General features: G+C 46.0%; 1 protein-coding gene across 1 annotated transcript in view; it reads right to left on the bottom strand.

Moving 5' to 3' along the window:
• Positions 1 to 12,085, bottom strand: part of fbrsl1 (fibrosin-like 1) — a 263,194-nt gene extending 251,109 nt beyond the window's left edge. Inside the window, exon 1 of the mRNA XM_056592471.1 lies at positions 10,429 to 12,085. Within this exon, the coding sequence (XP_056448446.1) occupies positions 10,429 to 10,725 (297 nt within the window). The 5' untranslated portion in view covers positions 10,726 to 12,085. The remainder of the gene's footprint in view (positions 1 to 10,428) is intronic.
• Positions 12,086 to 17,574: the final 5,489 nt, after the last annotated feature.

The raw sequence follows: 17,574 nt of genomic DNA, 5'->3' as shown, positions 1-17,574 counted from the left end.
TGACACGTTGCCAGAAGCCGGCGTTGTCTTCCCGCGGCTTCTTGAAGGTAACGTAATTTGTCCATTTCTGGTTCATGTTAGCGAGCCGTATTTACTTTTGGTTGCATGCCACACAGTGTGGTTAGTCTAGAGTAGACTAGAGAGAGATTTATGCCCTGTTAGACCACGAAGGCCATTTTACTAAGAGGCTTGCTCCCATTGTAACGTGACAATATCTGTATTTTTTTTTTGGTGTATTAATTGGATCACAGATAGATTATACATACATATGCAATACATATTGTAAATATTGTATATAAAAGTAGCATTTATAATTTTTTCGCTGAAAAATGCTTGCTGACCCCCACCCCCACCCCGACACACACACACACACACACACACACACACACACACACACACACACACACACACACACACACACACACACACACACACACACACACACACACACACACACACACACACACACACACACACACACACACACACACACACACACACACACACACACACACACACACACACACACACACACACACACACACACACACACACACACCACTCTGGCTCTCCACACCACCTCCGAGCGGCTTTGAGTCGCCTGTCAGCGTTTGTGTGCTGCCCCAGTACTCCTCTGACCCCTTCTCCTCCCCGTGTATTATTGTGCAAATTGAAATGCTGGAGCGAGTCATTCAGACGCATGCAGATCTATCTGCTATTCGCTCTCCCTCTGGCTCTCTCTCTCTCTCTCTCTCTCTCTCTCTCTCTCTCTCTCTCTCTCTCTCTCTCTCTCTCTCTCTCTCTCTCTCTCTCTCTCTCTCTCTCTCTCTCTCTCTCTCTCTCTCTCTCTCTCTCTCTCTCTCTCTCTCTCTCTCTCTCTCTCTCTCTCTTGGCAGGTGGAGGAGAAAGGGGAAATATGATTATCAAACAGGGGAATTGTTTCATCAACACCTGGAGCAGATAAAATGAAAATAGGGGGGGGGGGGGATTTATGTAGTGAGCAGCGGCCTTGCTCTGCTGCCAGGAGGCAATTAAGCAGAATCTCTCTCTCTCTCTCTCTCTCTCTCTCTCTCTCTCTCTCTCTCTCTCTCTCTCTCTCTCTCTCTCTCTCTCTCTCTCTCTCTCTCTCTCTCTCTCTCTCTCTCTCTCTCTCTCTCTCTCTCTCTCTCTCTCTCTCTCTCTCTCTCTCTCTCTCTCTCTCTCTCTCTCTCTCACATATATTAGGAGAATCAATAGGGGGCGAGACGCCGAGGTGGGCGTTAGGGGCAACAGGAATGTATTTATTGACACAAAATGTCTAATTACCTCCGAACAACCCAAGTGTTTGTCCCAGGTGACTGGGGTCTTGGTGGAAGTCCACCCTGGTAAGGAAACCTGGCAGCAAGACCACAACTTTTTCACGCTCGATCTAAACACTCTGATCTCTGTTATAGCCGCTGAGATGCATATCATTATGAGATGGTTAGAAACATTGTATTTGATTATGTTGTTGACCACCAAATTGAAGAAGGATCATTTTTAGAGGATATAATCTCCATAATCTCCTTCTGAGATTTTATTTCTGATGCTGGAGACAAACAAAAAATACATAACAGAAAGCTGGGTCTGAGAGCTGTTGTCAATTATTTTATATTTGCTCGTATATTGATTGTGTTCTTTGAGTCTCATTGAGTTTCTGAGTCTCGCCTGTAAGTCTGAGCTGTTAGTCACTCTGGAAAAAGGTACATTCATCCCTACGCCTGTCAATGTACATTACATTATATTGTCCTCAATTGGAATTCTAGTAATCTTATATAGTCATATATAGCTGAGGGCAGCTGTTGAGCTATGAGTCAGAAGAGTGTAGAAGGCCAACAGAGGCTTCGGTAGCATTTCTTCTTTGTCTCTTACAACAGCAGACTGCTTCTCTAATGACCCAACTGGCCTTTGGTAAAGACCTGCGTATTGGCTCACTCAATGTTGCCTTGCATCCTCTAGTGTAGGAGCATTTCAGGTCGTTGTTAAGGCGATAGCAGATGCACTTCACCACCCTTTGATCTGTGGCGGAGCAGCCCTGAATGAGCATTCGTGTCATGCTGACCACCAGAAGGAAGGGATGGAGTAGAGAGAAAGAGAGAGAGACACACACACACACACACACATACACACACACAGATTTGAAAACGAGAATTTGGTTGGGGAGAGCCAGACAGAGAGGGAGAGAGTGCGTATGTCAGAGTGGGTGAGCGGCAGACAAAAATAGAGAGATGAAGGAGGAGAAGGAGGGACAGAGATGAGATTGTTTTGCAGCGCATCTGCAATCAGACACCCCACTGCGTGTGACCGACCTCTCTGTTAACATTCTCTGGTCTACAGGTTACACACACGCACTATCGTTTCAATACAGAGGCTATGTTGGCCAGCTCCACACCATTCCCAATATCCTATTCGTCCCCGTCCCCCCACATCCTCACCCCACTTCCTACTTCCTCTCCGAAGTGCGCCGACAACAGGCCTCCTCTTCCCTGGAGTTGTATTTTTTCCTTCTATCGCCATGGAAATGACTGCTGTCAGCATTGGCCCCATGTCCTCCGCCTCGTCTGAGAGACTGATAGCCTCACAGACTCCCCACAAATAACTGTCATAACATCGGCCAGTTTAAATATATCTCGCTCTGATTGCCACGCAGACCTGTATGACACACACATACACAAACAAATCTGATATTTACTAACCTGTCACACGTCCGCACCGGAATTACGCACACACTGAACAGCGGCCTGTAAGCCCACACTAGTTCTCAACTGACAATTTCCGTTTCATTGATTCTTATCAGGGCATTGAAGAAAATCATGTCTAATGTGTCATTCCGGTTTACTGTCACTCCCAGGGACATTCCCTTTTCCACTGCACCAGCACTTGTGCTTCATTCAGCACGGGTTGCCTGTTCCTACCCTGACCCCATTTATCCACTCTGTACTGCTGAGAGACACACATGCACTTATTCATCCTGTGTTCAATCCCTCAAGCCACCAGCCTGACCTGTGGGCATCCTTGTGCAAGATGCCTACCTGCTCCTGCTCCTTAGTGACATATCTGAATGCTCTATATATCATGCTTTGGCAAAAGGGGGTTCTGCATAAGAACTAAATAGTAAATTGACCCACTTGGGCATACTCTCACACACCCATTATTCAAACACACAGTGACTGGGGGACAATTACCATAATGTCTTCAAGTGCTGCCATGTATGTATTTTGACTGTGAATAACCCCTGTCCTCCAAAAGCTTAATAGGTTGCTGCACTAAACACAGGGCTAGGGGGGGCAGGTAGCGAGAGGCACTGTAACAGGGGGCCAGGGGGTCTCTCGGGGTACACAGTCTCCATATCTTATGTCAGGCCAGGGGAGCACAGTGTCGGCCAATTACCGTCAGCGTTGCTTTGGCCCGTAAAAGACTATTCCCATCAGTCCTCCTGGGAAGCTAGTGTGTCTAGCCGGAGCGCATGTTGATAACTGTTAACTCTAATTGCTTTCACACTTAAGGGTGAATTATTAGGGAAGCATGGCATAAGGACAGCATGCAGTGGGAGAGCAGCACAACACACTGTTCGGGTGAGCTAGCTGAAGAAACCTGTTTGGAATTGAACTAAGCTATTACCGCAGTGTTTATGATGAAACAGATGCGTACACAAGCCCCCTTGTTTCTTTGATACCCTGCCTGTGTATTTTGTACTTGTCGTTTGTGTTTATAGCATGTTAAGAAAGTAATCCACGTTTGCTTTGAAGCACTACTCTTGGATAGTAAGAAGAGACCGGCTGAGATGAACTAGACGAGAAACACGCCGCACGAAAAACAAACAAACAGACACGCAGTCCACAGACGTTTTTGTCAAAGAATCCACCGAAACCCAGAAAGCCGACTCCCACACGCTGCCATGAAAGTACGGTTTCAAAAGGATTCACTTGCGAGATGCTGGGGAGAGAGTTATTGCGAGCAGGTTCTTCAGCACTCTCTCTTTATGCATGATCCCTTCTAGCAAAGTGCACAGCAAGACGACAAAAAAGCCATCACCTGATCCAATCCGCCACCTTTGGGAACTATATAATCCTGTCTCTGTATTATTACAAAGTAAACGTTCACGAATAAATACTGGGTTGGAAGGATCGACTATAAAAAATGTAATCCATCCGAAAAAATAACCGATGATGATGACGATGTATGAATGAACAGCAGGTTTCGTCGTTTGGATGATGAACGTCAAAGACATGTGTTTATCTGACATTCCATTGAGCGGTCGGGGAGTTGTGTTACCAAGGTGGAGACTGATGGAGCAGGGAGGAGGAGGTAAAAGTAGAGGGGAGGGAGGTGCCAACAATGGGGAGAAGATTCGAAAGGCAGCCACCTAATGACAGATTCCCCCCCCCCCCACCCCTGCCACTCACACACAGTGAAAAAATTCACACAGGAAGGCTGCACACCGTACACAAAGCCAAGCAGGAAATGGATTCATTGGCCTACTGCCAGCGAACCACATGCCTTTCCCTGCCATGTCCATGCATCCCCCCACGCACTGTGTGTCATTGTGTCTGCGGCATTCTTGTAACACAAAAAGACATCACGTATTCCTTTTGATAAACATACAAGGGGAATACATGAAAAATACTCAACCTTTTATGTTTGATTGCTTTGAATCCATCTGTTAAGGGGTTTCCTCTTAGACATCATCATGCTCACACTATTATGAATCGAGTGGCACTGTTTCCTGGAATAGAGGCTACACTTCTTGTGTTTCCGCTCACCGATCACAACGTCTGGTAGGCAGCACATGAAACCAAGCAAGACAAGGACAATAAAGATTCAGGAGTACCTTAGAAATACCAGGCTGTGCCTGTAGATCCTGTTCTCTTCTGTAGGCTGTGAAGTCATCAGTGAATCATAACATTAAATATGTGTAGCTCAATGGGTAGAGCCAGACACCGCCAGGGGTATGATTTCCACTGGGGCCACCCATGCAAAGAATGTATGCGATCATGATGAGCATCTACCAAATGGCTTTTATTGGGCTTGTAGATCAAAATTAATCAGAATTAGTTCTAAGCAATGCACCCCCATTTTGGAAACCTCAAGAGAGTTTAAGTTATTTGGCAAAGCTGTTCAATACAACACATTCAACACGACACCAGTTACAAACCTTTAATAGCAAATAGCATACCCAGTGCCTTTGAGCTTGAGATCAAACACCCTAACCACTACACTATCCTGCAGTGCTTGAGGCAGATGCACCAATCCTTCCTGTACGTAAATTAGTGGTCATACTAGTGTGCATGCTAGAGTCTATTCGGAGAGAGACCCACACAGTATTTGTATCTATGTGAAAGTTTTTACTCTACAGCTACCTGTTGGTGACAAGGAGCAACGTATGTGTGTGTGTGTGTGTGTGTGTGTGTGTGTGTGTGTGTGTGTGTGTGTGTGTGTGTGTGTGTGTGTGTGTGTGTGTGTGTGTGTGTGTGTGTGTCAAAGTGACTACAGTGGTTGGTTTGACAGTTAAGAGAGCATTGGGCGCTTGGGGACATCCCACTGGCATTAGGACACCTCTCTCTGTCTCTCTATTTCTCTCTCTCTCTCTCTTTCTCGCTCTCTCTCTTTCTCTCTCTCTCTCTCTATAGTCTGTGTCAGCCAATGAGCTGAGGGCCTGGGGGAGCCTTGTTAATTATAGCAGGAGTTGTTTGCCCGTGTGAGACGCACAGGGCTATCAGCGTGAGGGAGAAGAAAGCAAGGGAGAAGACAAGATCAACCTCCTCGCACTCTTTTTAAAAAACCAACTAGACGCCTGCTCAATGAGCTCCTCAGACGCCTTGATGCCGGGAACAGACACAGCTCCCCTATCCTCGGTGAGGTGTCGATAATATCTTCCATACGTTACTGTCCCTGGTATCCCTGCCTGCCTGCCTATTGTTCCTGAGAGGGGGAATAAAGAGTTTCTGACTGGCTGTGATTGTTTAACAGAACTGTTCTTCACCAAGTGTGTGCAGCCGGGAGCCATGAGGGTTGAGGCGCAAAGCAATGCACGATGACAATGGGAGCTTTTCATATCAGAGAGAGCGCAGAGCAATGAATACGTTACCGGATTCGAGGCCAACGGAGGCTAGAGGGTGATAGCCATTAATTCAAAGAGAGAAAACATTTTTCTGTTGATGTTCACTTGGATTCAGACTTCCCCGGTGGTCTGGCTAGGGAAGCCCTCCGAGGGGGACAGTGAAGCGATTCAGCAACTCTAACAGAATGGGTGTACGGCCCACTCAGCAAGGCAGCCATTTGTTAGCTGTCATACTTGAATTGGAACACTTTTACGTCGAAGTGGCTTCCACTTAATCTGAACGACGAATTGAATAAAAAGGACGGAAATCTATTCAGAATAATGTAGGGACAAAATAAACTGGTTTGTAGTTAGTCAATACCATGTGGAATCTCTATTAATAAATTAATAAATTGCCCGTAGCCAAAATTATATTTTTTATCCTTGCTCCATGCTCTTGCTATTGTGTAATATGAGCTCAATCAAAATCCCCATTAGAGTGAATTGGGAAACTTATCATGCAAAACAGAGAAAAAAGGGAACTTAATCTTTTAAATGGTGTCACAGCAGATGAATGAGTACAGATTAACGTGAGGGATTTACCACTCCAGTGTCAGAGTAAATCAAAAAATCACACTGCTGTTATGACGGCTAGATGACTGTGTCACGGTCTTTTTCATCACCTGATAATACCGATAAATACCGCCTTCACAATCTGAGGGGAAATTCCTCAAGAGGTGACGCCGGCAACTGTGAACAGAAATCATTACCCTTTATCTATTCAAACAGTTAGAGAAGGATCACGCATGAATCAGCCGATATGGAGACAGACACAAGGTCCCATCACGGCTGGGGGGGGGGGGGATGAGCGCATCAGCACGGGGGCTGCTGCTGTTCTCCGCGCCGCTCGGAGATCATCCCTGAAACATGCTTGACATTTTTGTCTAATCACGCCAAGGCACCCGGAACAAAGCAGAAGGGCTTTGTTTGCCCACCTCAAATTTGCACAGGTATTCTTCATAGTAGGTAAGCGGCTTCCCCCCCCCCCCCCCCCCCGCCGCCGACATCCATGGGATCCAGAGAAAATAAACACAGCGTAATCAAATACAGCTGCTGCAGCAAAATTGCTTTCAGATGTAATGAAATAGGTTAAGGGAGCACACGGCGGAGGTGGAGCGCATGGAGCCCAGCCCTCGCCTGGATACGGGACTGGAGGGGATTGATCCTATCAACACAGAGCCGTGGATATCAACAGTGCCAAACTAGCGTGTTTGGAGTCAACACGCATCCAGGGAACCCCTGCCAACCTTGGGCCGGAGAGAATAGACGGTGGCTGTGGTAGACTAAGCAAGGCCCCACACTGGGGAGCAACCAGAGTGGAGGGATGGGAGACTGTGAGAGAGGCTGGGATGGAGGATAGACTCCGAGAGTGCTGCGATAGTGGATGAACTGAGAGGCTGCAGAGAGATGGAAGAGGGAGGCAAAGTAAACTGCTCAAATATCCACACAGGGAACAAAAACACACAACATTTTTTAAATCTCTTTCTAAAAAGGTGCCAATAACAAAACACACTCAGGCCAAAACAGCCATTAGAATGGCAGTAATCCAGTAAATCAGCTAGAATTGCGAAATAAACAAAGATAAAAAAGAAGAAGAACTCGCAGGAGATCTTGAGTATGAATGGAATAACTGCTTGAATCCTGAACACGATTGCGTCGTGTAAATACTGTGCTGGCGGCAGCGAGTGTGAACAACCCTGGCTGGGAGATTGATGTCATGGGAGTGCGAAGGAGCACCGCTAGCAGGACAGTACTAATGAGGCCGTCGCCCCGGCTGTACGACCCCGCGCCCACACCGCCGTGTCGGCCCGCTGCTCGCTTGACACAACGACAGGTCAAGGTGAACCGGGCTGCCTCACCCCACCTATGAATGGTCGGCCCTGGCCCTCTCCGAGCCCCCTAACCCGCTAACTGTGGCCGTTTGCTTTTTATTCCTGGGGTTAATGAGGATGACAGGTCCTGGGGGTAATTGATAAGTAATTAGCTTGTGGAAGGTGATGGGTTCCACTATGACACACGCCGTTAGGTAAAAGCAATAGCAATTACTGATACGCAGACGAAGCAACGTTTTAAATGTCTAAACGATTCCAGCACTTTGGGTTTCGCTCGCTGCTGGCCTTGTCAGTTAATAAACAACGCCTGGCTGATTTCAAATAATTACAAGAGGACGGCCAGACGGAGACATCTCACCCATTGAAAAGAAGGGTCACCATGGCCGGAGTAAAATAATAGCAGCTGTTAACAGGCTTAGCGTGCATTTGATAAAACGGCAACACTTACCGAATAAAGACATCGTGTGAAGCTTATTATTACCGTTTCGGACTCGCAGCTGAACCATGAAAGGCCGTAGCCCAGAACATCACCTGTTCCGAACCAAATATGCAAGAGGTGCCCCAGCCTCCGAGGAGCTGGCGTGGTCGTATTGTTTGACGCACACAGGGCTGTATCACGGCTCATTTGTTTGGCTTTGAAAAGGTATGTTTTCCAGGTGGAGCACAGTGCTCCCTCTGTTTTCATTTCAGTAGCAGCCAGGCAGGAACACTAGCGCTACTGTTGGGAGGCTGCAATAAAACAGGCAAGTAAATCATTTAGCCAACTCTAGGCCTATCTATCAAATACAAATGGAGATTGTTTTGAGTTGCACTGGATACTGGTGGGTGGGGGATCTATGAATTTAGTTCATGTTTATTTAAAGTTGTTTATCGTGTTTGGGTTTTCCGTTCCTTGCTAATATTTCCAATGACCAGATTTATAGTGGCGTTTATTGTTGTAGTGTGTGTCTCCAGTGCATCAATAAGTCCCACTTGATGTCATTTTTTAACAACACAGTTTGCCCGACAGTGAAATATACTGCTTCCAGAATGCTTCTCTCGAGTCTTCGAAAAAACGATTTTTGACACATTCCTGCCAAAGCACTCGAAGGGCTCCGAGTATCCAGACTGATATCAATACAGGAATCAGCTTACTTACTAAATATCGGCAGGGCAGACAAAAAAAATGACTCCACACTAAAAAGGACCAAACTGCGGACGGATACAAGACGGGATCAACGGCAGTGGGTGTCTCCACTCTTTATTAAAGAGAAACCCAGTGGAGACACAGACAGTACAGCGCTTAATGTCAAAAGGGGTCCTGTTCTCTGACAGCGAGGACACTGGTGGGTGAAGGCTTGTAGGAGGCCGTGTCATCTTCAAAGTCAGCCGCTGTCATATATGGTTGCAGTCATCCGGCACGGCCCCTTGTCTGCTCATACATGTATGATGAGAGTGCATTACACCGCCGCAAACAGCCGCTTAGGCATGCTTCAGACCGCCACATGCTTGTGCGCATGGTCACCACATGTGCATTTCCACGCACACTTGCACGCACACACACACACATCCTCTCCAACCCTATCAGCTTTAACACCCAGTCCCAAGTGCTATATGGCAGGTCAAGCGAAATGTAATAGAACTATAATTACTAATGACCAGAACAGGTTAAGCGTGTTAACAGATAGGAGGTGGCATGACGTCCAGCTCCAATCGAGTGGATCCTCCCTGTTTTGCCTGGGTGTCCATGTTGGGATCCAATCACCGCTATGCAGTACTGCTGGTGTGTATGTTGCTGTCAGCTGTAATGCAATTGTCACACTAGCTGTGGGAGTTAGAGGAGAGTATCAACCTGCTGTTGTTATTATTATTGCGTGCCATATGGCGATGTGAGATTATTATGAGCCCTCGGCAGATAAATATTTTGAAGATGGTGTTGTTGTTGTATTACCACACGGAATGGTGGGGTTAAAGGTCAACCTCATACTATTAGTCAAGACTACTAGATTAAATGACCCCTCCTTGTCTGTATTTATTTATTGTGAGTATTCTTCTTGATGATTATGATCGTTTGTCTGACTCAGACTCTCATAAGAGGGTATAATTAAGCAGGTGTCTAATTAAAAACTATAATGAGTTGGATGAATCAATGCTCGTAGTGTAATGATTTTGGCAGGGTGTGTGTGTGTGTGTGTGTGTGTGTGTGTGTGTGTGTGTGTGTGTGTGTGTGTGTGTGTGTGTGTGTGTGTGTGTGTGTGTGTGATGGGGGGGGGGGGCATTTTGATGTCTTATCTGCGTGTGTCTTTGCCGATAAGAGATTGCTTTCATTGTATTTAAACTAACGTCAAATAAAACACACAAACCAAAACTAACGCACAACAGCCACACCGGATTGTTAAGGGTTGACATGTCGCAATTGATAAAAGCATCATTGAAGCAAAATAATCCCGACATAATCCTGAACTAATCATCCAGCATATGTGACAAGAAAGCCCTTACCTCCAGCAAGTCCAGGGTTATGAAACTGGTGATAGCAAATCCATCAATGATATCCTCTTCCTGAGAACTGGATTCTGGTCTCTTCCTGCGAGGGGGGCGAGAGGCTCTGGCAGCGGGTGTGGAGTGTGGGGTCTTTTGACCACGCAGGGAGGCGGCATCTCTTCCAGGACTTTGCTCTCTGTCGGAGCAAGACGAATTGTGGTTTGGACTGTGGGCATCTTTGCCGCCAGGCTCCCGTCTACGTATTCTCTCGCGTTTGGAACGGGATCTCCGACTCTGCTTCAATTTCCCATCCATTTTAGAAATGTTGCAATCAGAAATCGCTCGGTAAAATCACCGAATGTAGAGGAGCTCCCTGTGCGGTCAACCAAAAATAACACACCGACTCTGGTAGCCTATTATTACGTGTGTGTGTGTGTGTGTGTGTGTGTGTGTGTGTGTGTGTGTGTGTGTGTGTGTGTGTGTGTGTGTGTGTGTGTGTGTGTGTGTGTGTGTGTGTGTGTGTGTGTGTGTGTGTGTGTGTGTGTGTGTGTGTGCGCGTGTGTCCGCGCGCGCGCGTGTTTTAATGTGAGTGCGTGTTTATGTGAGCGTGTGTATGTGAGTGTGTGTATGTCTATTTACTACAATAGACAAATGTAGACTAATATAACTCACGGGATGACCTTGACTATAAACCTCTCGGATCTCCTACATTTATACAAAATGTTCCAAGTAGCACATGCAGGCGAGAAAAAGCGATGCAAATCCACACGTATTTGTCACGATGTGTGGACTATGTCGACGCGTTATTCATTCAGGCAGACGCAAAACGGCGAAATAGTTGAAATCCATGCATTCCACTTGCTTTACAACTTTGTTGCATTGGAATAACACAAATGTTGGAGCCTAGCTGCATAGCGCAGACAGTGCAGAGCAACCATGTCGCTGCTGCCGCTGCCGCTGCCGCTGCTGCCCCTGGTTTTCCACCACCCAATCCATGGTCCGCTGTCAAAAAAAAAAGGCGCCCGTAATATATCCGTCAAATAACCCGCTGGACACGGGCTACTTCTGCGTGTTTAATAAGTCCAATAACCCTGTACAGGGATGTACAAGTTGCAACGCTACGCCGTATTCCTCTATGACAAGTTCCACCGTAAACGCTGCTGCGCGCGAGGGGCAGGAATCCCAAGTCTCGAGCTACTTATGCGCATTTTTTGGGGGGTAAACGATCCGATCCGTCCGAAAAAGACAGCGATCCACGGCGTAATCAAACTCCTCGAGCGATGTGACGAAGCGATTCCAGGTGAAACGGGGTAGGATTTGTACGAATCCACAGCGAGCGGTCCGTCCTTGGTCGCTCAGTTCGCTCGTGCCTCATCGTATTTTCTCCTCGCATAAATACGGCTTTGATAAGTGTCCTTAAAGCGACAGGAGTGATTAAAATCTCTTCTCTCGTATCCCCCCTTCAATCGAGATTAAAAGAACAATAAATCTTCACCCAACCTTCATAAGTCCCAGATGTATTTCCTCCAGCTATTGCCTACGGGTTAAATTAGCTAGTTTGGAAAACAGAAATGTTCCCATCTTGTGTGTGAGTGTGCCTGCCCACACTTTGACACCAGGCTCTATTATTCCGTCTGTCAATGCCAGCGCCTCATCATCACACATTACACGCCGATGTTGGGCTGTCAGCGTGAGAAATGCCGGGTACATGTGTCACAATTTGACAGCTTCCCATTCTGACCGCGTTAGAATACGCCATCATCGTCACGCCACATGCTCTGCCCTCTGTTTAGATCACAGCACTGGGCCACAGCATACCTTGTAGGAATTGGTAATGTGCAATAATTTAAATCTTGTTTTCTTGTTACTGGCATGTAGTAAATATATACTTAACAGCTGTATTTGTAGGCCTAAACATAAAGATCAAAATGGAATGAATCAAATGATAAAAGAAAAGCATACCCCAGAGGAAACATTTGCATGTTTTTTTGCCTAACTATAAACCCGCCTGCTCGGTTTGAATATGTGTCATGAAGACACTAAAAGATAGCTAAAGTGGTTCTCTATGTCCAGTGGAAAAAGGTAACTTATGTCCAGCAATTGTTTGGCTGCTTTGGCGTTGAATGGGGAACTGCTCGTGGGCTAGTAAGAGATATCAGGACACATTTCCAAACTTCCTTGTAAGCCCCATATAAAGAAAGCAACAAATGCTCAAAAGGAATCCACTCATCATCCAGTAATACATGACTAGCGAACAACAACGTACTTTACTAGACTCGAGAGGACAAGCAAGGATGGGCTACTGTACTGCAACCTAGTCACTATTACTTATATAGCCATATAACAAGTGCTCTCATCCAAAGGGACTCATTGAATTCAGATTCATGTAAGGAGCAGGCAGAGGTAGGGCATCTTGCTCAAGGAGGCTGACACAGGACATAGCTGCAGAGAGTGGGGATTAATCCTGGTAGGTCTACCTGTAGGCTAGCAGTCGAACACCCTGGCCAGTAGCCACTACACCACCCTGCCATTCACAAGATAATAAGAATCCACATGGAAGAACGTTAACAACTACTGCGTTGAAACAGCCAAGAACAGATTATATTAAATATAAGGCGTTGAAGGAGACCTCCCCAGAGAGGGGGTTCAGTCATGCATATAACTTTTGATTTCATTTGATTTCCTCCAAGAAAGAAAAGAAAAACATTCAAATATTTAGAGCTGTGTATACACATCCTTGCCGAGCTGTAAGCCTCGATGTTCCAAGATGTTATCTAAGAAGTCCTGAGTGAGCCATCTGCCGGCACACGACACATCAATCGCTGAGTAAATTGACCTTTCAGCCAGGAGGTAGAAAGTCGAAAGCGACTCTCGGCATCACTCGACTATAACCTGCTCTGCCTAGAGTTCACAGAGCCGTCTCTGTTTGAGCAGCTTTAGAGGAACTAATTCAGTAAGGAGATTAAGTAAAGGGGGACCAGGTATGCTAAGCAGGGCCCATGGAGGAGAAGATAGAGATTACCTCTGTTTCCTCCATGCTACTATTTGCTGGGAAAGCTTAATCCATAGGTAGCGAGTGTGGGGCTCCCTCATCCCCAGTCTTTCAAACCCCCATCTCTTTGAAACGATTAGACCCGAGCTGCCACATAAGCTAAGAGAGGAAGGCGCTTGTCTTGCTGTTTTTTCTTGTATTGATGTTTAAGCAGCAGCATATCTCTTTCCTACGTTTCTTTCCTCTCCTGCCATTAAAAGAGCCATTGCCATTGACGTCTGGGTTTTTGTGCTTGGTGTATGTTTGTGTGTGTGTGTGTCTGTGTGTTTCTGTGTGTGCGTGTGTGTGTTTGTGTGTGTTTGTAGATCTTCATTTAAACGTCGGTATACTGTAGCAGAGCCCAGGAAGGAAAGAGCAAGGGTTTAGATGAGAGCAATAAAAAACAGAAAAAAAAGAAAGTGCCAGGACCTTTACTCCATTACTCTTTGAGGCAATATCGGAGAAATCAATAGATCTCATACAACGGCGACGCATCGCTGTAAGACACACAGCCTCCCAATGTTATACAGCGTGGAAAATAAATTCAGCAGGCTTCATAATGTTATATTGTCGACTCGACATCCAACGTTTTTTCCACCTGGATGGAAAATACTATCATCCTGTGACCCACGTCTGTGTTGTAAAATGAACTTCTGCCCCTGCAATAACCCCCTACACAGGCACACATAGACACACACACACAGACACAAACATACATAGACTCACATACACAAATACACACAATGTCTTTCTTGCAAAAACGCTCACAAAAGGAGAGCAAATTCATTGATAATTAATGCGGTTTATCGTTCAACCCACTCTTAACCCCTCACAATGATTCCATTAGATTGAATCTGTCTGCCCCTTTGCTGGGGAGCTGGCTTTAATGTGGCTCTTTTGAGTTAGATCAGAAACATCTCTGTTTCTGACTAACCGCTGCAGGGGAACAGAACATAACTTATATGCCTATCGGGGTTCTCTGTCTGTCGAGACATATCACGGGGTAATTCGTTAGTGTGGTGACAATGTACAGGCAACAAGAGATTTGCCTGAGGCCTTCAGTAGCTATAGCTCTCTCTCTCTCTCTCTCTCTCTCTCTCTCTCTCTCTCTCTCTCTCTCTCTCTCTCTCTCTCTCTCTCTCTCTCTCTCTCTCTCTCTCTCAATCTCTCTCTCTCTCTCTCCCCCTCGAGACCTTGTTGCAAGCTATAGGACCAAGGGCCTCCAGACCAGCCAGTGAAATATATAACTTCCTCTCGTCTCGACACACACACACACGTGTCACATCCTGCCTGCATGAGTCGATCTTGACTCATGTGTTTGCTTGCCGTCCTCAGATATCTTTATTTTGCTGTGTTACGCTCTCTTCTGCTCTGTCTTTGCTCTTGCCTTATCCCTTTAATCTCTGTATTTCTCACCCCGTCAGAAATTCTCTCTCTCCCCCTCCCTCTAGTTCTCCCCTTCTTGCTGTTTGTACACATTGTTACTCAGTGCTCTGATCCGTTGCGCCAAAGAACAAGAAAACATCTGTCTGTCTTGCATGGAACATGGACTATTAATTCATTCATAATTTTTCCTGACACACGCGCCGACAATACACAGAGTCCCGGTCTCACTAACAGCTGTTGTAAATCTTTCAACAGGGGCTTGTTATCAATAATCAAAACAGCAGGCGTCGCCATGCAGAAGACTGAGCCAACAAAAAAGACATTTGTTTGACCAAACAATAGCGATGGTATCTATGTATCAATAATTCCAAGGCATCAATAAAGTAGCCTATAAATCTGTAATCTAAAGTGCCTCTTAGTGTTTTTTTTCCCTCGCAAGTTTAATCAAACAGAAAGATTGGCCTCTGTGCAGGGTGCAAGAGAGCTGGATTTATTGGCAGGCCCTCCAACTGGCAATTGGCTTTTTATTACGGGCATCATTCAAGGTGAAATTAGCAACGTGACCTGCTATTTGAGAGGAATAAATTGAGTTAAGAGATTGATGTGGATAAATGCCACAGTAAATGTCACACTAATAAAATATTTGGTATTACGGCATTCCACCAAAGGAACATGTTGTACAAGGAAGCTGTTGCTTTTCAGAACTTAGTGTCAGATTAATATTATTTGTTTATGTTTCTAAAACAAGGATTACTCTGTCAGTCAAGACTTTTAGCATTTCTTGTTTGCAGATTGGGCACTGCGTCATCTTTTCCCAGCCAAACGCTATAATGGTTATTATTGATACTTGCCATCCTGAGGTCTTTCAGAAGCAGAGGCAACAATGCTCTCGCCTGTCCTTCGCCCCAAATCACATCAAAAGTTGTTATGAAAAAGTGGCTCTTCAGAGAAGAGCACCGAATGCTGGTCAATAACACTCCAGAGCTAGCATTTGGAGGCAGGAGGAGCCAAGGACCCCATTTGTGCAGAAGAGTGAGTTTGTGTTATACCCTCACCCCCCCTCCCCGAAAACCCTAACCTTCCCCACGATGGTTAGACTTATGCAATAGAGCCCAGAATAAAACTCATCTTCCAACAAAGGTGTCTCTACCAGTTGATAGAGGTGTAGAGGTGGTTTATTCTTAATGTCTGCATTTTAAGGGGGATGTGCTTAAGATGAGCCATAACAAGCCAGTTCAATATCTAAGCGTGTAGAATAGGGGCATGTATAATTTAGGGCATTGTAAAATAGGGGCCCTTTAAGGCATATATTTAAATTCACTCTGAGTCACTTTGGATACAGGTGTCTGCTGACAAAGTACACAGTAGAAGTAAATATTCGGTGTAGCTAGGCATTAATAATCTTCTCAGCGACTTTTTAAAAGTGTAATTCCAGGCTTCTGGGGAAAGATGTCCTCGGACCAGATCACTATCAAAGAAGATGTCAGCTGCACCGCCGCGTAACACGCCACTGCACGCGTGCAACGATGGGTGTCAGCACTGAAATCTTTGCATCATCTCGGAAGCATCACAGCGGGCTAAGCATCGAGTGCACAGATGTGAAACAGCTTCTACCCAACCAATTGAATCGACTCATCTCACTCAAAAAACAAACGATTATTATCATCATGTCGGGTTTTTTCTCTTTACCTAAGAAGCTGCTGTGAATAGGATGTTTGAGGGGAAAACGTGGAATTAGGATCTGTCAAGCATAACCGATTGTGACTGATTCACTCGAAGGATGCAATAACAATGGAGAGAAAATGGTAAATATACCCCAATTGGTATGGTTGTTACTTCTTAAAAACACAGATTAACGGGGTGTGAGGAATTCCTTAACACAATTCAACTTCACTCTGTTGTTCCTCCACAGAAAAGCACTTCCACCCTTGTCACACTGCAATTAGGCCTTGTGCCACCACACCCTCAGAAGCTGCAACAAACAGACAGATACTCACTCACTCACACACCCACGCAATCATTCCCGGTCACAAGTAATAATGCAGGCGCACACACACACACACACACACACACACACACACACACACACACACACACACACACACACACACACACACACACACACACACACACACACACACACACACACACACACACACACACACACACACACACACAGTCACACACGCAAACCAATAACCCACATGCACTTTTCTCAGTCTTCTACGTGGGTTTGACGTGGATCCACTGTACGGACTGCTGAGCGTTCGCAAGAGGCAGAAGATTTTCATCTCTCCAGGCCGTGTCAGAGGCGGCCGCATTAGCAGAGGTGATGTTTGTTCAATGGCACTCGACACGCTGACACATCGTGACAAAATGTCACGGGGGAGACCTCTCCTCTCACACCGCCTTGTTAGAGCACATGAATAAGTGACTGAGTGACACAGAGACACAGAGACACACAGACGGAGAGAGAGAAGGAATTTATTCTCGACGTTTTTTTCTTTTCTTTGAATATCCCCCTATCGACCGGCATAATGAGCAGCCCAATGTTAACAGGGAGATTAAACATGCCAGGCACCAGCGGCGGCTACAGGCCAGGCGGTGCTGAATGCAGCCAGTGTTTCTTCTTTGTAACAAGGGGCAACAGCAGCACAGATGAAACCATTCTAGCCACATGACCAGGGAGGGGGCCGTGGGGGGGGGGGGGGGGGGGGTGGCTGAAGGACTGTGTGTCGTTTACACAC

The sequence above is a fragment of the Gadus chalcogrammus genome, chromosome 6, assembly GCF_026213295.1.
Source record: "Gadus chalcogrammus isolate NIFS_2021 chromosome 6, NIFS_Gcha_1.0, whole genome shotgun sequence".
NCBI classification, from domain to species: domain Eukaryota; kingdom Metazoa; phylum Chordata; class Actinopteri; order Gadiformes; family Gadidae; genus Gadus; species Gadus chalcogrammus.
This window is presented reverse-complemented; position numbering and strand designations above follow the sequence as displayed.